General features: G+C 47.0%; 9 protein-coding genes across 9 annotated transcripts; 5 read left to right on the top strand and 4 right to left on the bottom strand.

Moving 5' to 3' along the window:
• Window positions 1-1,110: 1,110 nt before the first annotated feature.
• On the top strand, window positions 1,111-1,928 carry N7516_010588 (uncharacterized protein; the record flags this gene model as incomplete). The annotated part of the gene is made up of 2 exons (XM_057223306.1): window positions 1,111-1,252; window positions 1,303-1,928. 2 exons carry the CDS (start codon window positions 1,111-1,113, stop codon window positions 1,926-1,928), a joined length of 768 nt encoding a protein of 255 aa, XP_057070527.1.
• Window positions 1,929-3,675: 1,747 nt separating this feature from the next.
• Window positions 3,676-4,488, top strand: N7516_010587 (uncharacterized protein; the record flags this gene model as incomplete). Its single annotated transcript, XM_057223305.1, has 2 exons — window positions 3,676-4,057; window positions 4,124-4,488. 2 exons carry the CDS (start codon window positions 3,676-3,678, stop codon window positions 4,486-4,488), a joined length of 747 nt encoding a protein of 248 aa, XP_057070526.1.
• Window positions 4,489-5,446: 958 nt separating this feature from the next.
• On the top strand, window positions 5,447-5,877 carry N7516_010586 (TMEM14 family protein; the record flags this gene model as incomplete). Its single annotated transcript, XM_057223304.1, has 3 exons — window positions 5,447-5,483; window positions 5,534-5,626; window positions 5,681-5,877. 3 exons carry the CDS (start codon window positions 5,447-5,449, stop codon window positions 5,875-5,877), a joined length of 327 nt encoding a protein of 108 aa, XP_057070525.1.
• A 356-nt stretch (window positions 5,878-6,233) lies between these two features.
• Window positions 6,234-7,994, bottom strand: N7516_010585 (DUF3176 domain-containing protein; the record flags this gene model as incomplete). The annotated part of the gene is made up of 2 exons (XM_057223303.1): window positions 6,234-7,321; window positions 7,382-7,994. 2 exons carry the CDS (start codon window positions 7,992-7,994, stop codon window positions 6,234-6,236), a joined length of 1,701 nt encoding a protein of 566 aa, XP_057070524.1.
• Window positions 7,995-9,185: 1,191 nt separating this feature from the next.
• On the top strand, window positions 9,186-10,533 carry N7516_010584 (uncharacterized protein; the record flags this gene model as incomplete). The annotated part of the gene is made up of 3 exons (XM_057223302.1): window positions 9,186-9,473; window positions 9,542-10,313; window positions 10,385-10,533. The coding sequence occupies 3 exons, from the start codon at window positions 9,186-9,188 to the stop codon at window positions 10,531-10,533; spliced, it is 1,209 nt and encodes a 402-aa protein (XP_057070523.1).
• Window positions 10,534-11,214: 681 nt separating this feature from the next.
• Window positions 11,215-11,935, bottom strand: N7516_010583 (uncharacterized protein; the record flags this gene model as incomplete). Its single annotated transcript, XM_057223301.1, has 2 exons — window positions 11,215-11,624; window positions 11,680-11,935. The coding sequence occupies 2 exons, from the start codon at window positions 11,933-11,935 to the stop codon at window positions 11,215-11,217; spliced, it is 666 nt and encodes a 221-aa protein (XP_057070522.1).
• Window positions 11,936-12,578: 643 nt separating this feature from the next.
• Window positions 12,579-13,700, bottom strand: N7516_010582 (PAF acetylhydrolase family protein; the record flags this gene model as incomplete). Its single annotated transcript, XM_057223300.1, has 1 exon — window positions 12,579-13,700. One exon carries the CDS (start codon window positions 13,698-13,700, stop codon window positions 12,579-12,581), a length of 1,122 nt encoding a protein of 373 aa, XP_057070521.1.
• A 438-nt stretch (window positions 13,701-14,138) lies between these two features.
• N7516_010581 (uncharacterized protein) lies at window positions 14,139-15,772 on the top strand (the record flags this gene model as incomplete). The annotated part of the gene is made up of 4 exons (XM_057223299.1): window positions 14,139-14,237; window positions 14,292-14,819; window positions 14,896-15,185; window positions 15,241-15,772. The coding sequence occupies 4 exons, from the start codon at window positions 14,139-14,141 to the stop codon at window positions 15,770-15,772; spliced, it is 1,449 nt and encodes a 482-aa protein (XP_057070520.1).
• A 2,948-nt stretch (window positions 15,773-18,720) lies between these two features.
• Window positions 18,721-20,534, bottom strand: N7516_010580 (GMC family oxidoreductase; the record flags this gene model as incomplete). Its single annotated transcript, XM_057223298.1, has 2 exons — window positions 18,721-19,013; window positions 19,061-20,534. The coding sequence occupies 2 exons, from the start codon at window positions 20,532-20,534 to the stop codon at window positions 18,721-18,723; spliced, it is 1,767 nt and encodes a 588-aa protein (XP_057070519.1).
• Between the last annotated feature and the right edge of the window lie 1,061 nt (window positions 20,535-21,595).

Genomic DNA, 21,595 nt, shown 5'->3' with positions numbered 1-21,595 from the left:
GAATGGCACGAAGCATGTCTGGGAGGTAACAGGTGTAGGCTCCCCGGAGCTGAGGCACTCCTATGCACCGCTGCGGAAACAGACTGTACTGGCTTGGGTGCTCCCGTTGTCCGCCAGGAGCCGAACCAAAGGATCTTCAAACTAGGAAGGGGCTCTGTTCTCATCTCCTTCGACATTAATTTTTGGAACCTTTATAACAGAGATAGCTCTCTGTTGTCCGAAGAATTTTCTGAGGACATTTGCTTTCAAGGTTCCTTTTTATGGTTCCACATCCTGTTATTCAGGTCGTCTATCCTTTCCTTCAACTATTGTTGGGTGCATGGGTGCCTGAGGCAGATGGCCTCACATGAGACAGATCCGCATGTAGTAGATGCTTCTCTCTCTCTCTCTTCTCTCTTTCTCCTCTCCGTCCATCCGCTTTGAGATGAATCCTACCGTGTTACTACCGTGTTGTTTCTCCATCTCTGAATCGCAACTCCGTAGGATCTCTGTTAACTATCCCGGACTTGGTGATCATCCCGACCGAGTTCTTTGCACAACCCCTTTCTAAGGCATTCTCACTTACAATACAAGTCATCATACAAGGCGCATAGAAGGGGACTTGGTGGGTACTAATCCATTACATTCAATTCGTTTCGGAAAGCAATTATTACACCTGCAGGCCTGTCATTGCCTTGTATAAGTGTACTTGAGGGCGTATCATCTTTTCAGAGAATTAGGGAGAGGTATCGCCTAGTGGCATATAGAGGAATAGAGTGCGTATTGGAGAGAATAGGGTAAAATTGGTCAATACGAGTGGAGTATCCATGTCGACATACGTTATGACCAAAAGGGTAATTAGAAAGGCGTACGGGAAACCTCGGCAGGTTCCTACCTCAAGTTAGTATCACAACTTTTGTCAACCTATTCCCTTTTCTTTCATAGTGACTTTACCAAACTGAAGTGGCAATAGCAAAAGCCGCGAGAAATTGGGATGATCCGTGAGTGAAAACCCTTACTCTTCAGTGTGTTGGCTCTGTGGACTAACGTTTATAGTGCTATTTCTGGTACCCATTGGTTCCGTCTAGATTATTGCGATGGCACTATCTTCAAAATTCAAAACAATTCTTCATGAAGAATAGCCATCTGCGAGCTGAGATCATACTTGATCGTGCGGATGAGACCTTCATGCCGGGAGATGTTGTTTGGGGATCTGTAAAAATATTCGTTATTCAGGATATCGAGGTTGCTGAAGCTTATGTTTCAACCGAGGGTATGTTCCTCGCTATTGGAATACATTAATTGGTTTACTAAGTATCCCAGGAAGCACTTTTATCGAACTACAACGTGCTGGTATGGGCAGTGCTCAAGGTGTTGTGGTCACAACGGAGGAACGAATCTTCTTAAAGACAGAGGAGAAATTAATAGGTAACAAAGAGCGACCTGCCATGCTTATCGGAAAGGGAAAATCAGAAATACTAGCATTCAAACTGAAAATTACACTTTGTGCGAATCGGATATGCAGTCACCACGTTGACAACGAAGAACTCCGAGAAGAACATCGGCTACTTCCTCCCTGTCTTTCAATTGGTGGCCCTGATACAGTGAAGACTCGATATCGTGTCAACTTTGTCAGTAAGGAAAGATCTATGCATAGTTTGCATAGTTCGTTCACCACACAGGCTGTCGCTCGCAAATCGATCGTTGTGCTTCCCACCCGGTCGACTCGACCAATGCCTCTTTTCACAGGTCCACGGTCCAAACAAAAGGACCAAAGGGCTTTGTTTAGGACATCAGTTTTAAGGGAAATGCAAATTTTATCGCATCAGCCATCGGCGATAGTTTTTGATGCCCAAAAAGCAGGACCATTTTCAACTGAGGCAATATCTGAGGACTTGGTATTGAAAGTCACGTCGAAAAGCGAAGCAGACCTCAGTTCTTATACGTGAAGAGGAGTTCTACTTCCTTGTCGTTTTTATCCACCGTGCCATGGAATGGTATTCCGATGATACACCCAGGACTAGGGTCAATTATGAAACGGGGTTTACTCGAGAAAAGTTCAAGTTGTCCAAATTCAAGTTACCACCTATAAATTGGGAGAAAGTAACCGATGGTGGTTCGGGCAAGGCAGACGATCAGGATAAAACTGTTTACATATGTCAGTTGAATGTCCATATATACTCCACTGTTGATATGGATATGGCCCCCACGTTTTACTCCTGTTTGACCGCACGTCAATACTTTGCGAACTTCTCTCTGTCTTTTCGTTCTCAGGGATTGGGGCGATCTGTCGATTTCCGTAGAGCTTCCTCTTGATATTGTACATATTGATAGTCGGGTGCAGTGTCAGGAATAGGGAAATAGAAGCCTTAGGAATTGTCCACACAACCGGCGGTCCTCTTCATATTGGAGATCTGTGCTTTGGTAATCGTACCTTTAGGTGGCTTGAGGCTTTCCGTATGGAAGAGGGCTCCGTGTCTAGCTAGATGTTTCGTTTCCAGTTATACCCCTCGCCACTCTGTGAGGTACACGTGCGAAGGTGTATCCAGGCCAGGTCGGAAACTAATATTAGTAGCATTGATGCCTTCATGTGCCTGAATATTTGCCGGCAGAAAATATGAATATCTGAATTACCATAACAGTGCCCTTCGTAAGTAAAGTATGGCGATTTACACGGTCGGGATCGATGAGGATAGACAGGGGGCAGTGGAATTGATGAGATTGGCGATATGTATGAATATGGTATGAGAGGCTTCAACGGCTAGAAACTGAAGATTTCAAAGATTTGTGTAGTGGGAATAAGCTTCAATATTACCCGGGAGGCTTGAGCTTCATTTAGAATACATTACAATACAATGTAAGAGCGGTGCCAAAAGGCGGAATATAATCAGACATCTTAAGGCATCTTCAGGCAGCAATATTAGTAATAGTTTGTTTCAGCCCCCTGGCCAGGATGCACCTTCGCACGAGACCTATAGGCTTGTTCCTTTCCCCTCCCCCCATCCTTTCATCCTAGTCGTCCGTCGCATTGACCACTTGCGGTCAAAATGGAAAGATAGTATTATTGAGCCTTCTAGGTCCATCTGAGACATTAGCCACTTCTTATCCCAGACCTTCAAAGACTTTCTCAGGCAAAACCATTCGTTCCTTCCCTGTAAGTCGTTTGTATTGGTATACATCGGGCATGGATAGGAGAGTAGACGAAACATCTGATTCCAAGGCCTGTCTATGGTGTCGAAAACAGAATACACATTCTGCCCTGAAACCTCCTAATGGCTCTTCGACTGATACAAGGTTCCCAACACAATAAGATAAAGGTCTTGATCAAGATTTTCATATTTTTCATATCATGAATCAAAATCCGAAAGCGTATCACTATATCATGCGGCATGGAAGGTAATAGTGCCAGTGAACATGCACTATTTGATCATGTCATTAAGATCAACGAGCGAGGAAGACTCGTCTATCATCTAATGGCAAAAAGTACCCGCGTCTTACAAATTAATACGAGCTGAATTCGACCACAGCCCCATCAGGCCTTATTCTTCGCCCCCACTTATTCAGGGGTTTCGATCGCCGCCCCCTTAGGACCCTCCCCACTTCATCCACTGGTTCTGTTTATTTTTTTTCTCTGGGACTGCTCTTAAGATATTGCTTGATCTTATATACTCCGTACACGCGATCCTGTCCGCGATCATGTCTGAGGAGGAAATGCGAGCTGGCTGGGCGATCCGCCGGTGGCGCCCAGATAGTCAAGAATGCCCTGATGGAGAATTTGGTGACAAGACATGGGGCGATTGGTTTGGATGCTGTCCAGAGGAAACATCGGCGAACCAAACTGGGGGTAATACACAGTGCGATCGTGGCAATATAATGGGCGACTCCACGCCAAAAGATCAGTGTGCCAACTCAACATGGACCCTTTGGTACCATAAAGGATACTTCTGCTGCGATAGCGAAGGTGACGACCGGGGCTACTTCTATCCGGACGATTCTGTCGGCTGTGCGAACAATTCCTGGATCAACGACGCTCCGAGCGACGTGTCGAGAGCGGGTTCGCGTCCCAACCCTCCCCCCGGTATGTTATCAGTCTAATTTCTACGTTTTGACGTCAGGATAAGGAAACTAATGCACCAGAAAATAGCGAGCTCGGCAACAGCCTCTTCAACTCCAACTCCAACTCCAACTTCGACAACCTCTTCAACCCCAATCCCAACTTCAACTTCAACAAACAAAGGTGCTATTGCAGGCGGTATAGTTGGAGGAGTTTGCGGAGCACTCCTAATCGTGGGGCTAATATGGCTTTTATGCCGTCGCCGCCGCCCAAAAACGCTCAAGACCGACGAGGCAGCCCCGGTGACTTCAAACAGCCCTTTGCAACAAGACACTCGTCACATGGGATTTCCGAATGAGCTAGAGGATACCAACCGCGAACCGTCGGAAATGGACAGTTCCCGTGAGCTCAAGGAATTACCACCTGCATTGCAACCACGTTCGGAGCTTCCTTAACATTTTGACCCCGATGTGGATTCTTCGTACATACTATGATTTCTTCGTGAACTTAGTAAATTGATCTTGAGTTTCATGTCAGTAAAAGTGTGTAACTGCCCATATAGAGATAACTGTACCAACATACTTCCATTCCCAGGATTTATGGGCAACGCATCTAGATCCCGACAAGAAATTGTGGCCTGAAAACATATCCAGATCATACCATACCGCTTCTTACTATATAACTAGCTAGATCTCTACATCGCCCACAAATGGGCTGGGACCCCCGGCCCAAATCCCAAATCCCAACCCACAGTGGGGCTATATGCCCAGTCTCCAAAGCCCAACCCAACCCAAAGCCTATTAATGGGGGCCCATCAAAGCTATCAAAGCCTATTTCTATGCACAAATATGGTATTTGTAGATACAAAGTAGCTAATTTATGGCTGTACTTTACGTATATACAAACCTTTATATTCAGCACCATCATATTATTATAGCAAGAAGTAGGAATTGAGTAGATATTATACTGAATTTTAGCATTATGATGCTAGGTTTTATACAAAGCCACCCTAAAATATCTAACTCGACCACAAATTCGTACCTAGGACGATGGCTCAGTATTAGCATGAAGAGATATATATAATGGGTTGTTGGCATGTGACGATGGTGAAAATTAGGGGAGAAGCACTGACAGTATAAAATCATTCTATGTCATATACACTATGTAAGAATAGACTCTGCTTCTCATACACGATTACTGTGCTTCATACAACTTCAGAGTTTCCCCATGTGAAAATATAATGATTGTCGTATGAATGTTTGTTGTATAGTTCGGTGCTCGGGTTCCGAATCCCCGATCCCGAGGTCCCGTTGCATTCCGCTGACTCAGCGGATCTGCCCCTGGCACTGGAGAGCTTTCAAAATTCCGGACTTTCAGACTCTTGGACTACATTCCAAGTGCTTAACTATCATCATGGCTGAACATCCCTCCTTCACTCTTGCCGCCCTTCGTAAGTACCTGCGGGTAATGAAACAAGTTAACATTGCTGACCAAAACCAGTGCCTATCGGAGGTACCGTTGGCTTTCTGCGAACCCGATCAGCGCCTTCCTTGATTGCCGGTGTTGGACTCGGCATATCATATGCCTATTCGGGTAAGTGAATACTCCCGCCATTGCGTGCCGAAATTTAAAACTGACTATTGCTAGGTTATTTGATCAAGGAGAACAAGGACTACGGCACTGAGCTCGCCCTGGGAAACAGCATCCTCCTTCTGGGCTCTGCAATCCCTAGGATCATCAAGACAAAGGCTAGGGCTGCTATGCCTCTCGCTCTCGGTGCAACTGGATTGTTAGCATCCTTCTACTACCAGAAGAAGGTGCGGGAGTTCCGCTTCGGAGTCTAGATTCTACTATCCCATGGTATTACTCCAGTAACAGCACATATGCTTTGATTAAAGGTAGCAGTCCCTTTTCTCGCGGCGCTTCTATGCGAAAATGGTTGTACTGAGGATCGACCTGGCTGTTAAAATGCGAGTAATGTACCGAATTTGAAGAATTACGTTGCAGTTCCAGCGTTAAAAAAAACCAATGTCATGTTAACTACTCGGACTTACACTGAAGTTCTCAACATCACTTTCCAGTAGCGCCTAGATACAGATCTAGCTAGGGTACCCTTAACACACTGTATTATATAACTAGAGTTGTCTAACTATCATAATTGGCCTTCATATAACTCATCTACACTACCTCAAGCTTGATCTTATCGCAGCACTACCTTAGCCTTCCTAGCCTCGTCCTCAATTGCATCAATATCTTTGCCCGTAGTATGCAGGAGCCCAAGCTGCTCCTTATGTTCGCAAGCCAGCACAGCAAGCGTCGAAGACTTCCACAGAGGGACACGGCGGCTCCGGCGATTACTCAAAATACTCAAAATGGCGAACAAAATCGCTAACCCTTCAGTGACAATGGGAACAATGAAGTACCCCCACCGGATGGAAACAAATGCCTCACTCTGAATTCTTTCTCCATGTGCCGACTGGGTATTTGGACCATACCGCACATAGTTCGTCATAGCAGTCGCCATTTTGTCGAACCGGTCGCCAAGGTCCACATCGCCTTTTAGAGTAGCGGCGACACCAAGGCCCGTATTGTCAAAGTTCCCATCGACCCACTCAGTAGCCATTGTCGTGGACTGGAAGAAATTTACCACTGCGTAGATACCGGAGTAGCTCATTTCAAGCCCAGGAATATGGATATCACCACTTGTTGACTCGTTGGTGTACACGTGTTGGAACTTGCTTTCCCTTCTCTCGTTCAAGATGCCCCAGGGATTCCTCACGCCGAAATCGACCTCTCGCCTCTTCACAGAGAAATCGCTACCATTGGCCTCGACACCCGTGTATTCGTAGGCCGTGAGAGAGAGAGAGCACTCTGTGACGTTGATGTCGAGCATTCTAAAATTGTAATCGGGACTCGATCTGTAGATTCCTATCCGTGCGATTTCGGGAAAGGTTTGTGGCAGCCCAATTCTTGATGAGTCGAACTCCACCAGTGAGGATGCATTCATATAGAATGCTGTCGCCAAATCGGTATGCGCGTAGCTAGTTGAAACGGTAACGCCGCCTGGTGTTGTCATGTTGCATCGTTGCAGCGAAGTTCGACCACCCTCGCAGGAGGGAGCTTGCAATGTTTCCTGGGTGACGTTCCTGCACTCGGCCTTAAATCCAAGTGATATGTATGAGTCGGTCCAGCGACATTCCCCGGGGCAATTGAAAGGTTCGGTGGTATTGACGCCATACAGGCCCTGGAAAATGGCGGACTGCATTTGGGGATCCTGCGGGATGCTCTCTAGTGAGGATAATGTTAGCTGTACTTGTTATTTTAGTTGTTTGGATTGTCGATACTTACTGATACCAGAGTTAGCAAGCGGACTATGTTCATTCATGGTGTAATTGTGCGCATATCCAAAGGTGACGGTGTTTGCAGGAGAGATGACCGGTCGCTGCTCAATTAAAACCACCTGTTGTGCAAATGGTGAGAACGCAAGCCGCAAGATCGTGACGAATCCACCGATGGTGGCTAGGTTCCATTTGACAGTGGTAAGCAGCAGAATAGACCCCCAAACACCCCGACTCGCGCCGTCAAAAGTTTCAAAGTCGGTAAGCTTGCGAGGCCCGTTCCTGAAGTGAAGCCATTTAGACTGTCCAATAAATGCGCTAACACCGTGCATCAACGCCGTGGTGCATGCAGTTGTCAGGATCGAAACTGTCGCGTTGAGAGAGATGCCGCCGCGCCAGGCAGAGAGAGGCTTGTTGTCCATATACCAGAAGATAATCGCAATACCAATGAGGAGGAACAGGGCCAGAATCGAACTGATCGATTCCAAAAGCCATTCACTGGGAGAGTAGACCGGGTTGCGCTTATATTCAGTGGTGGTAGCAGTTTGTGGCTCAGTGTCTACATCAGAGATCTGAGTAGGCTCATATGGATGAGCTTTCGGGTCACTGTCAAATCCGGCCATGGCGACAGCCTGTAGCTATGGGTCTGCGATATAAATTCCCTTTGAGCGATATAGTCAACATCAACTGCGAAGCGTAAAGCTGGCTGGTTGATTTATGGCTTACTTCTCGCTTTGACAAAAGATAGCCTTAATGGTGCTCGGCGATTCTACAAGGACTTTTAACGAAAAATGTTTGTCCTTCCGGTGGAGTCTGCTGAGGGTTTGTCATCCTTTCTTACTTCGAAAGGGGAAATACTCCAAACGCCACAAAATCAGCTACTCGTATTGCTAGGGTAGAGATAGTTCACCTCCAATTACTCTGTAGTGGAAAACGAGAACTGCGATCATGTTTACGGCTGAAGACGAACATGGGCAAGAAAATTCCTGTCAGTTCTCGTATTCCCCCACTCAGCCCCCACAACGCTAGAGTTGGCAGTGCTGGGCATCGCCAGGTCAACCTATCAGCGGTGGTATATTTACTCTACAAAGGGGCCAAATAGAAACGTATCTGCCAAGTCAAGCCTTCATTTCGCAGGTGAGCAAAGGAAAGGTCCTTGTGGGTAATGATAGATGGGACTCCCTCTGTTGTTCCCTGTTCCCGAACTCATTTCGTTGTGTAATTTACGGCATCAGAAACTACACTTGAAATCCCCTGCCGTTTGGGTAGTTTTGGGTGGCCTCGGGGGCTCAGGTTGTAGGTAAGCACCAAATCATACCTTCCAAACTTGGAAGGGACCAGCTGAGTCACAATCAGACCTGCATTAGTTAGGTAGCACATCGGTGAACTTAATTTAACCCAAAATTGGCATTTGACTGGGATTTGCTCACTCCCAAGCGAGGGTTCGAGACGGGCCAGCCCGTTTTGTCCAAGCTCAGCCCCGGTTTCCGGTTAGCCCGCCTTCTGATTGGCTAAAATCAATTTACACTATCCCGTTCCAATCTTCATGCATTGAGACTAAGCCAACTTAGGTTAAACCTCGGAACTAGGTGTCGAAGGCCCCTGTGCACCCCAGTCAGTCGGCCTAGCTTTGCTTATATATATATTTTTTTAAAAAAAAAAGAAAATTTAGAATATTAGGCTTTTGCTGACCGTTGAGGCTGAGCATTTTAATAGAAGGCGTGCCCGTATCTGAAAAATGATGAAGTCTCAATAAAGTCACCATTTGAGGTTCACTCTTGACAAGATAGTTCTCTAGATCTCCGGGAGCGACCATGTTACTCCTTCTGCTCTACATTGTGGCATGCACCCTGTTTCATTTACAGGGTGCTACAGCACTTCCTCAGGGAGTAACCCCGTCTCAAGTCTCGAGCGAAGTATCCGCCACACCCACAGGAATGTCTGTTGTGGGGAATGAAAGAATTTGTGACTTTGATACGATGAACGATTTCTTCGATTACACGAAAAGGAACGGTCTAAACATCACCGTGGAGGTCCAGAACTGCCAGAATCTGTGCTTGCTCACGTACGGGGTTGGAAACCCCGATCTTTCTGGGATCGGCGTAAGTTCGCGAACACAATCCTTTTCCATTTTTTGCACCAACGTAGCTGATCGCTGCTTGTAATCTAGATGATGTATGCATATAGCATACAAACTGGACTCACTATCCTCGTCGGTCCTGTTTATCGTATGCTCTATCACACCCTAGCGCCAGCGAGCCACTTCGTCCGAGACTTAAGAGACATTCAAACGAATTTCTTCTCCTCGAATGGCTTCTTCGTCGGTTCATCTGCCCTAGCCACGCTCGCAAACCTATCACAGAACCCATCTACCTTTGAGATTGCCGAGATGCAGGCCATGGCATTTCTGCAAGTCAACAGCATCCTCGTGACTTTCTTCTGTCTGATCGTCGCGCAACCAATTTCGCGCTGGGCTGCGCGGGTGCTGCTATATTTTATAGTGTTTGTCCTCGTGCTTGTCGCCCTTGGCCGTAGCCACCTAGGCAGCGACAGTAGGGAAAACTGGAGACTTGCCTCTGATGGCTGCGCGCACAGCTCAACAGACTATAGCGTCATAAACCCCATCCCGTATCCATCATGGACTGTCGTTATCTTTGCTGTCGCGGGTACGATGGCGTTCTGGATACAATCTCTTAAAGAGAAATTCCAGACGGACAAGTTACGCAAGTCGATGTTTAGGTTACTGATCCTGTTTTGGGTCATGTTGATTGGACTCTTGACTGCAGGCATGGTGGTTGGGCTAACGATGATGTGGCGACAACGAAGGCATTTACGAAGCTTGGCGAGAGACCAATTTGAGGACGATCAGTGGGGATTCGGACAGATTGCTGCTTTGACGATCTGGGCACCCATTCCGGTTGAATTGCTCTATATTCTGAATGGTGAGTAACTCCAGGGGTCTTGATACTTATTAGTCTTATTTGGTCAAGCTAACAGGTGGATCTTCTTACAGACTTGGCCCAACGGAAATCCGAACGATGGAATCACTTGAATAAGGTCATTAGCGTTTTCTTCTCTCCGAAGGCTTTGCAGGAAGACCAAGGTACACCCAGCTCCAACCCACAACCCGAAATGAAAGACCAGGGTGGACGGGGACGTTGACACCAGCTAAGCAATTTTCCTGCATCCGTTACGATCCTCTGTATTACTCCATCCATAGTTCACTGTCGAATATATTTTAGAATTGGTAAGTGATAGCGGCCTCTATGTAGAGACCCTCGCTATAATTAGCCAATAATATACCTATTAATCTAACTATCGTAACTATAGGATAGGTTTAAATATCCTAGTAAGCGAAGTAGGGGTTCCTTTCACCGAAATTCGAACACTATAATCTTTCATATGTAGAATAGAAGTCTATAAATTTCAAGCTTGATCCTGGTACGGGATGGAATTCCAGTCTATATATTCCAGTCTATATGGGGCCACTTCTTTCTCCTATAGTAAAGCAAAACCCCTAATTCTAGTCTAGTACACTCCGCTCACCCGCATGGGATGGGAGATAGGATAGGATAGTGTTAGGAGAGGTCTACGTTCTGGACGTCGAAGTGCATGGTGCAATGTGAGGTTGATTGAAGAGTTGAGAGTTGAGCCACAGAAGCTAAGAAAGAGACTGAGAAATCTGACATCCCCCACGAACATGGAATCATGGACCCGTGTCCCTCCACGAAGCAAACCCGGTTTTCGAAAATGTGGTTGTAGCGTACGATGGGGTTGCTAAGAGCATTGGCTGTAGTGGACTTGTTGGTGGTAGTAGAAGTTGAAGCCGGAGTGTTGACTGCGTTAGCTGGCGGATGGAGAGGTGCGTCGAAGGAGAGGTATTGACCGCGTGGCTAGCGGACTGTTGTTATGAGGGAGCGTTGAAGGAGGCGTATTGGCCGCGGGGTTAGCGGATGGAAGGGTGTGTATCGAAGGAGAGGCACTTGTTATTGACCGGGCTCGTCTGGTCACGCAGCTCGTCGAACTCCCATAGAATGACAGAAGGTCATTCGCACAGGCAATCCAGTTTTCTACCTCCGCAATGGTGGCTGCGATTTCTGCAAACACCTCGTTCTTGTCGAACTCTTGCTTGGGAAAAATGGAACGCCCAACGCATTGCCCCAGTGCGTTCATTCTTCGCAGAAATATTGGGCTATTCAAGGACCCGGGGAATCCCATAATGTTGTGGTGCGCAATCCAACAGCCTTGGAGGACTTTGCAAGCCACAGTCAGTATCGTGTGTGGGAGGGAACGAGAATGTATACGTGCAGTTTGTTGTTGGGCTAATTGTATTCATCCCAGAGTAGGGGCCGTAGTGCCAAAGAACCTGGGGGAGGTGGTTATTCACCATTTGCCACCACGGGTGCTCTTGAGGTAGACTGGCCATTATGGTGTTGTAAAAAGCCTTCATGCTTTCTGTGGGGTCGTCGTCATGGCTGTCGCCAAGGATGAGCATATATGTGTAGTGAATGCTCAGGTCGACCATGACCTTTTCTGGGGCTGTGGACCAACTATAAACAACCATGATGTTGAGCAACCTATGGTATATATTACTACTATGTGTTGGGGGGAAGCAGAGGAAGAATAATCAATTGATTAAACTAGAAATGGAGGGGTTTATATACCCTGTTAAAACCATCTGAACAATGCTAAATCTGGAGCAAGCAAACTAGCAAATAGCAAATAGCAAACAAAGGCTCACTATACAGCAAATAACAAATATGCACATATGACAAACATGCATGCATGGGATGGTTGTTCAACACATGGTAACCATGGCTTGGAGCAAGGGTTTCACATTGCTTGGGCTCAGTTTATGTGCTTCTATCTGTCGTGATAAGAAAAGTGCTTGGACGTCTTGGTATACACGTATTGGAGCTTGGCAGGGCCCTCTTCGGGCGTATAATTTGTGTCGCTATAGTATATCGTGTCCAAAGTTCGACCGACGGAGTTCAAATAGTAGTGAAGCCTTGAGTCGCCATGGTTACTGCGTCTCGAGAGGCAAAGATTGATACGGGTGACAGGATTCCTTCGGTAGATGTGGGCAAGGAAGGTTATGCGAGCCAGAGATACCACCCAAACAGACATGAATGATATTTAGACAATTCGAAATTTGTCATATATCCCATGTATTCTGGGAAGTATTAGGTCATTTACCGTGCAACGGTTTACCGCGCAACAACCGATACCTCCGAATACTGTGAAATGACGCCTTGGATTGAAGCAGGTGGGGTTTGACGAAGCCCAAACCCCAAAAAGGCAACGACAGTTCGATGAACAATTTCAAATGCCTTGAACCCATCCAAAGTTCCAACCATTGATTGGATGGCAGGGAGTTTTTGAGCAGGCAGACCCAGCAAGTTCAACAGGAACGGCAAGTCGGAGAATGCGTAATGCTGAGCCTTAGCCAATTCCAGCTCTAATTTCCATCCCCGCAGATGCGACCAAAACTCTTTCCACGTTGGGTCTGTCGTCTGGGTTTTATTTTCATGTCCGAAGAGGAGGAATGGACCACGAAGCCCTTGCCGAACCACTGGTCCAAACATTGACCCGTCTAGGTTCGCTCCAGCGACAATCCGATGGTCCAAATGCATGGCTTCGGCAGTGGCCGCACCCCCAACTGAGTGGCCATACATCGCGACTCGCCCAGTTCTCAAACTCGGGGCACCTGTCCCAGGAAGTAGAGTTGCGACGCCAGCCTTGTTGCTCAGCTGATCCAACACGAAGGACACATCTCGCGCTCTGGTCTCGACATCCAGTGGAACCTGTGCGTCACTAATATTTGCAGCCATCACGACGCTTCCGTCCGGGAACTCCAGTAACTCAGTATCGTAGGGATGGTCGATAGACACCACGATGAACCCGGCGCTGGCCACAGCCTGTGCAATAACATTGTAGAACAGCCGCGTTGTGCCGAGACCAGGCGAGAATAGCACGACTGGAAAGTGGAGGTGATGGCCTCTTGGAGGTTCTGGGCAGGCCTGGAAAGAGATGGATTGAAGCGACCCATTGGGGAGTCCGTATGCGCCGTATAGGTCAGAGTAGTATGCGGCGGTTGCGGGGGGTAGGTAATCTATCTTCTCGAGATCGACTTTGCAGTGGGTGGGAGCAAATATTGAAGTCATCACTGCACGCGGTCCGTGGTGGGGATCAAAGGGATCGACTCTGGTCTTTTCGATCATTTTTGCCGTGCTGTAAAACACATCGTATTGTCCGGGTGGGTTGGGGATCACCACTGCAGATACAGACATGGCCACAATGGGCAGCAGACTAAGAATGTGGGGCATCATCAGTCACTAGAAGACGCAGTTGAGGATGGAGGAAGGATATGAATAAAGTCTTCTGGAGCTTGCTGAAGTAGGTGATGGGATTCCAACGACAATAGGCAGAGGACCTTCCTGACCTTTATACAGTTGGAGTTGTAGACCAGAATTCTGCCTGTCCGCAAAGCCCCAGTAGCAACTTTTATCTCTACCAAATTCAATGAATTTCCCGAATAGGAATCTATAGAACGACATAAGTCACCCAGACCAATTAGGTAATCTTGGGTGGACCAAGGCGGGAACCAAAGTGGGTCCTTGTCTCGCGATATTACTTCCTAATTGGGTTAGCGCCATCGGGCACATCGCGGCCTGCTGGCAGGTCTCGCTCTAATATATCCATTTTCATCGTAATACCCATCAGGGATACGTGCCATTTAGGTGTTTGTTAGACATTTCCTCAACATCATGTCCGTATCAACAAAGTTCCAGGGGAGAATGGTCGGTCCCCTGGACAAGCGAAGGCGGATGACGCGCTGCCTCGCCTGCGCCAAACGACGCATCAAGGTCTGGGGCCTGAAACTCCAATTCTATAGGGTCAATGAAGCTAACCTTTAATAGTGTGAAGGGGGATTCCCCTGTGTTCATTGCATTCGACGAAATACGATGTGCGTTTCCCAGCAGCACTCGGGACATGGTATGACTAAGTTTGTCAACAAAAATCAGCAAGATGATTTTGGTGGACGCCACCAAAGTCCTGATCAGAAGGGGTTATCCATCCCAAATACGGAAACCCTCGGGATTCGCCCACTTATTTTCATCGGGAAAGATAAGGGTACCCGCCTTCTTGATTATTTTGCCTCTTTTATTGAGCACAACATGTTCACGATGAGCTTCGGATCAATAGTTCCGGACTTGCTTCCTCTAATTTCAACATCCCCAGTTCTGTACCATGCAGTTATAGCGGTTGGTGCTTTGCATGCGAACCGACATACCGATGGACGCGCATTACAGGAGAAATCCCCCTATGTCGATTCGATGACCTCTTACCATAGGTCAATGGGTATTTTGCGGTCGTGTCTGGGAAATAGAGATGTAATGCAAAAGGAGGACATCCTCTGGGCTACGTTTTTTCTAGGACTGTTTGAGGTATGGTTCTCATCGGATAGGGCATCATCTAGTAGATGCATTAAAATACGTCTTTGACTGACATCAATACAACTAGTTGCTCTCAGACGAATCCGGTGAAGGCTGGGTTAAGCATATGCTCTATGGAACATCAAAAATGCTGCAACTTGTCGGACCAACCAATTGCATGTCATCGGCTCGAAGGATATTCTACGACCTGTTTCGTGTCCTTGAAGCCAGCCGAGCATTACTCTATAATGAAGAAACTATCCTGTCCCAGGAATGCTGGCTTGGACTCCAGAAGTCATTGCCGAGCAGTGCCACTCGATGGGACTCCATGGAAGAAATCATAACCCTCATGATTGAGACATCCGCCTTCAGCGTACGGTAAGTCTGCACCGATGAAACAGAGACTTATTCCATTTACTAATCCGGCGGACAGAGCCGGGGCTATAATTAAGATGATTCCCGAAGCAGAACGGTTCACAGATCCATCGGTTGCTATGATCGCAGCCGAAGGACTCGATGTCCAAGAAACTATCTATAACTGGCACACGAAAGCGTTGCTGCAGCTGGTCCAGGACGGTCCCAGTCCGTATTCGAACTTAGCTTTGCTGTATTATCACGCTTTGCTAATCTTTGTCTCTGGAAACTATGATTATTTCCCATACTGGGACAATATCGCAGCCCCGGTATTATCCCATGCTGAAATTTCCGAACACCTGACTACGATGGTGTATCTCTCGGGCGAGGTGTTGTGCCACTCCAAGATTCCCGGTGCGATGCTGCTTTTTCCTTTAACCGTTGCAGGAGCTCGGGCCCGGGGAGTTGATCAAAGATCTGAAATATTGAATCTGCTCAACCAGATCTTCTGTAAGGGATTCGTGGTTGCAAACAAGATACGGGATAATTTGTTAGAACGATGGGGCCGACAGGGACCAGGAAGAGACGATAAATCTGCCCACATGAAATAATCACCATGCCTCAATGTCCCGGGACTAGAAAGTGAATGATGTAGGTTTTATTTCATGAAAGTAAACCATTAAATATCAAACCAAACCAAACTCAGTCGTGCGCATGAGCGTCCAGTTACATTTAGTCCGACTCATGCTGGAAATGCTGCCGACCTAGCTTTTCTGTCTCCATAGTCAATTCCTTCACGAATAGAGAACTCAAAAATCCTAATGCCCCAAATGCTGCCAGTTCATACCATATTGTCTGCATTGCATCCTTGTATGCATTCCGAATGAGGTCCCGTAGAGCAGGGGAGATGTCGGCTATTCGTAAATAGGGGATAAAGCTCACAGCCTTACTAGGGTCTTTCAACGATGCTAAAGAAGTAGGCAATGCGATACCCTTAATTCTGTTGGCGAAGACACTATCGAATGTAGTGGCCCTAACTGCAAGACTAATAAGTGCACCAAACAGTCTGAAAGCAACCATTATTCTTATAGCGAGACCCTGGTTATCGGATGCAGCGCTAGCTTGTATTAGGATTAGAGGGATACTAAATATCGTGCCTATGCTAATCCCCGCGATCACCTAGAAACTAGCGGTTATAGGTATTAAGGATGATTGGTCCTATACTAAGAAGATACTACAACTAACGGCGAGAAATACCTATCTAGTCCAAATCTCCTATAGGTATTCGCGGAAGAAATCAATAGCTAAGGCGGCAATTCCCGTAAAAATGAAGACTATAAAGTAGATAGTAGGATCGAGATAGAAGATTTAAGTAGTGTTTCGAGGTAGACGGCTTAAAAGAATAGTAGAAGATATTACAAAAGAGTATATAGCACAAAGCTATAAATAAAGCTTCTAATAAGAGTTATTTAAGCTATTTTTAAGGCGGAAGGAAATACGGTAGGGGAATATAGCGTCGGTCTAATAACCCTTATAAAGCGCAAATCCTACTAAGATCAAAATACTAATGATTAGTAGGACTATAGTTCTCTACGAGCCCTAAGGATATATATTCCCTACCTAACTAAGAGGTAGGGCGAGAAGAATATAACCTACCGTAAAGAGTAGTATTTTAAGGTAGTCGATACGGCCAATCTAGGAACGGAGGGACTAGTTAATAGGTTTCGGACGTATAAAAAAGACAGCTAAAAAGAGAGCAACGCTAATTATAGGTAGGTTAATCCAGCCGATCTATCGCTACGTAACGTACTTACTAAAGGCTGTACCGAGAATAGGACCCGCGATATAGCCTATAACTATTAGTAGTGATAGTAAACCGATATATATAGCCCTTTCTTAAAGAGTAGTGATCTCGGCCACAATTACCTCACTTAGGACATCTAGTCCGCCTCCGCCTAGTCCTTATAGCACACGTCCGATAATGAGAACTGCTATACTATACGCGACGGCAAATATGATCGATCTAATACCGAAGAGCGTAAACGCCGCGTAAAGGGGGGTCTTCCGGCTAAAGATATCGGAAAGGCTAGTATAAATAGGCTAGATAACCACCACAACCACTATAAAGGAGATATTGGCCCAAAATACGGTCAAGGTCGTCCCCGAAAGGTCATCAGTGATAGCCTATTAAGAGAAGCGCAGTGCGTGAGCAAAATGATTGTTTCAAACAATGCACTGTTTATAAAGCTACCGGGATTGCAACAGCCAACGTGGTGGCATCCAAGGACACCAGAAAGACCATTAATAGCAGAGCTATAAATGCGAGAAAGAACGACAGAGGTTTTCTCTTTCGGCCCTGCTGTCCTGATTCAGGATCGCCTGGTGATAACACATTTGATCCATCGTTATTCCCTGTATAGTCGCGTTCGGATTGGCATTCAGATTGGCATTCAGACTGTGGTTGGCAATAGGACTCAGATCGAGTTTTGAGATCTCCGAAATATGACTGGTCCGAACATTCTCGTGTGTTCGGTGGTGCGGTTTCTATTGGTGAAGACATTGCTTGGGTATCTTAGAAGAAACGGCAGGTTGATACTCGAGTTCCTCCACCGGCGAAGAAAGACAGCTACAAGTACGCCCATAGCTTGCTGATCCAAATTGTTGGTAATGAGGTAGATTTGTAATCGACAATCGTCTGAAGTGGTATCGTGTTGTTGCATTCAAGATTTCGAGTAATAATATTGGGGGAAATGGTGTGATATAATCCTTGTCGTCGGGCTTCATCTCGCTGCCGGCCGAAAATAGCACTTTAAGCGGGTCGGCTAAATATGGACTTGGGAGGTTAACGAAACCTCAAATCATAACAACCTCGGGAGGTCGACCAAATCCGCCCGTGCTTTTCACTCTGTTCGCTCTTTCTTTCTTTTTTGGCGCAAGAGGTGCGTTGGATGGTCGAGCCGGCACTCGTAATTGCAGGACCAAACTCCTGAACATGGGAGCTTTTGCTGACGTACCTCCAATTATCGCGACACGTCTCATTGATTAGTTCGAACATCCAATGAACATCATCCATTTATAGCACCTCCATGCGTTTGTTCATTGCTTATGGAGGGATATGTTTTCCGTCCCGTGGTGAAATCCCGCCCTAGGCCCATAATAGCGGTTTCGCCGAGCAAAATACTGGATGATTGTCTTATGTGCTTTTATAGCTGCATCATCCTTTGATAGGCAGTTTCGATACAATGAATAGTTGTTGTTGAAACAAAAGCCTTAAGACTAATAAAATATATACATATATATGTGTATGCACATGGTGGAAAATATAGAAGAAAAGCCCAAGTCAAATCTATCACCCCGTCTATCATTCCGTCTATCATTCCGTCTATCATTCCGTCTATTGCAATTCATGAGAAAGGTTTCCCTACAAAGATACACCGCAAGGGTAGATCCGAAGGAAAGTAAGAACCATGACGATCCGACCTGTACCGATTCTACCGTGTGCGTGTGTGTACTCGGTGGGTGCGCGATGATGCACAAAAGGCATCAAGTGGCGAGAGGATCAGTTCAAAGCAGCATGATAGTCTGCAAGGACGGCTTCGGAGATCTTCTCAGCCATGCCATAGAAGACGGTCATGACATGAGACGACACCTGGGTTGGGGGAATAGAACCATCAATCACACGCAGACTTTCAACGCCATAGACACGAGCAGCAGCGTCCACGACACCGCCAAGTTCCCTCCTCATCATGGAGCACGTGCCGACTCCATGGTAATTGGGACGGAAATTCTGCTTGACATATTCCACCCATTCGTCGAGAGTAGCGTTGTAGGTAGGTTGTTTCCAGGGATGGTCTCGCTGTTGAAATACTTTGTCATTTCACCTTTGTTGGAAATCTCACGAGCCAACTTCGAGGCTGCTGCTTGACCAAGGATATCGAGCTCATTTAAGAAGTATTGAGGGTCATATGCGAAGCGGCGAAGATAGGGGTCACTGTCCAGGATGTGGACGTAGCCGCGGGTGAACGGAATGAGATCCCAGAGGTCAAGGTTTAGTTTGCCAGCGGTATCAATGAAGATCTCGGCGTAAGAGACGTCTGAGTTGACGAGCCAGTCGCGGTAATTTTCATACTGGATCAGGAGCGCGGTTTCGTTGTGGAAGCCGCCCCGGGAGACAGCATCCTTCGCCCACTCTTCAAGCTTGGTGTTTAGCAGGTGGTGAGCACGAGGTGCCTGATCTCCGAAGGTTTCGTTGAAGGTGGCAAAATACGCAGCCTGGCCCTGGCCAGCACCAATTGAGTTGATAGTCGAGAGGACATTTGTAGTGGTTTGATCTTGGAGATTGAGACCAACGGGCAGCTCAACAAGTTGTTCAACTCCGACCTTGTCGAGAACAGTCTTCAAGCCAACGCCGGAATGCTCAAGGATTTGAGGAGATACGGCTGATCCAGCGGCCAAAAGCACCTCGTGTCTAGCGTGGACGTCATAGTTGACCTTCTTATGTGTGCCAAAGTTGACCCCAACAGCTTTAGGAGTGGAGGTGGTGGTATCGAACAAAACCCGTCCCACCATTTGACCAGTCAAAACCTTCAGATTTTTCCGTTTGTAGTTTGGCAGAAGCCACTCGCGAGCGGCGTCTGACCGAGTCTGATCTTCATGCACATCGTTGGGGAACATCGATATACCATGAGGAACGCCACAGCTGAAATCCTTCTGAACGGGAACACCAGATTCCTTAGCAGTCTCCATGAAACCTTTGATCATGGGCGAGAATTTCTCTCCGGTGTCTCGGGGACCGACGTGGACGGTACCATTGACGCCATGACAGGCAGGATCAAAGTGATGCCCAGCAGCAATCTGAGCAGCGTTCGGGGGACGGGCGGCCTCGACCTTGTTCATATACGGGAGCAGATTATCCCAGTTCCACCCTTCCATCCCAAACACCTCCTCCCAGGAGTTAACCTGGGCCTTGTGTGGACGTGTCCAGGAACCTCCATTCACCAACGTCGAACCTCCCAGTCCTTTGCCTGACCGAATAATCTCAGTGCGGTTGTGAATGGCGAGCGGAATCGTTTCGAAGGATTGGTCGGCGGATGTGGTGAAGATATCACCATAGTGGTTGAGGTTTTCAATGATAGGACCGATGTTCGATTGGTAGAAGCCACTTTCGATGACGAGAACGGTGATGTCGGGGTTCTCGGTGAGACGCGCTGCGACGGTAAGGCCAGTTAAACCTCCACCGGCAATCACATAGTCGAAAGTTTCACCGGCCACCTTTGTTGGATCGGTGAGCAAGCTCGACTGGAGATCGAATTGCTTGTGTGGAAGGGCTGTAGCCACGACCACAAGACCGGACAGCACACTGAGTAACTTCATTTCTAAAGACGGCTCTGACGATCGAAAGACAAAGACGCCGGAAAGTAATGAATGGGATTAATCACAGAATTATCGAACGCGATGAATGGAAGGTTTAGGACATGGGATTGGAACATATTTATAGTTTCGGCCGGTCGATAATAGCAGTGAAGGCTTCTTCCCAAGTACTGCATAGTACACACATGGCCAATCCATCGACCCGCATGTACCTCAGGAATACTCCGTACAGACAACATGCTGGTACCATTGGCCATTATTGGTAGAAGTTCGGAAGTTTACATTTAGAGATAAGGATCTTGGCGTCCAGCAAGGCACCAGAATACATGTAGTTTACCAAGAGAACCTTAACTAATGCACCCCGAAGGACTCTGTTGATCATCTCGGTGAATACAGTTGCACACAAGGACGGAAGTTCGGTCATTCCGTTGGCCTTCCTATATCGGTCTCGGGTATGCTATCGACACCGACTGAATGGTCTGAATGACGGAAATATGGTATTGGCTTCCCGGCAATACCTCGGCATGCCGATGCGCCATATTGCCATATTGCCAAGGATGCCAAGGATGCCAAGGATGCCAAGGCTGCTAACACCGAAGCTTATGGATGATGTGTACCTTGAGGGAAAGGCATATTGCCAACCGTGGCAGTGCGGCCAATCTGGTTTCTGAAAGTTGAAATTGTGGGTGATAATGCTTGGCACTCCACTAGTGATCAGCCCAACTAGCTAAGTGCTGTGATCCTCGTGTTCTTGCAGTCAAACGGACAGACATCCGGTCCGAGCCATCCTTGCCCCTAACGACCTTTCGGTCAGAAACTTGCAGATCATTTGGGTCCACACTGGGTGAAGGTTAACGGGAACTAGTTAGTTCTAGAATTCACTTGCTTTGAAATGACGTCCAGTCAGCCAAGCATCCTTCATCCTTCATCCTTCATCCTGCACCATTGAAAGCCGACAGGAAATAGTTCCAGAATTCGCCTGCTTTGCAATGGTCCCTACTCAGATAAGGGTATTTGATCCTGCACTGTTGGCGGTCAGCGGCAAACAGTTCTAGAATCCGCAT

The sequence above is a fragment of the Penicillium verrucosum genome, assembly GCF_028828655.1.
Source record: "Penicillium verrucosum strain IBT 35672 chromosome Unknown utg000004l_segment0_segment0, whole genome shotgun sequence".
Taxonomy (NCBI): Eukaryota; Fungi; Ascomycota; class Eurotiomycetes; order Eurotiales; family Aspergillaceae; genus Penicillium; species Penicillium verrucosum.
This window is presented reverse-complemented; position numbering and strand designations above follow the sequence as displayed.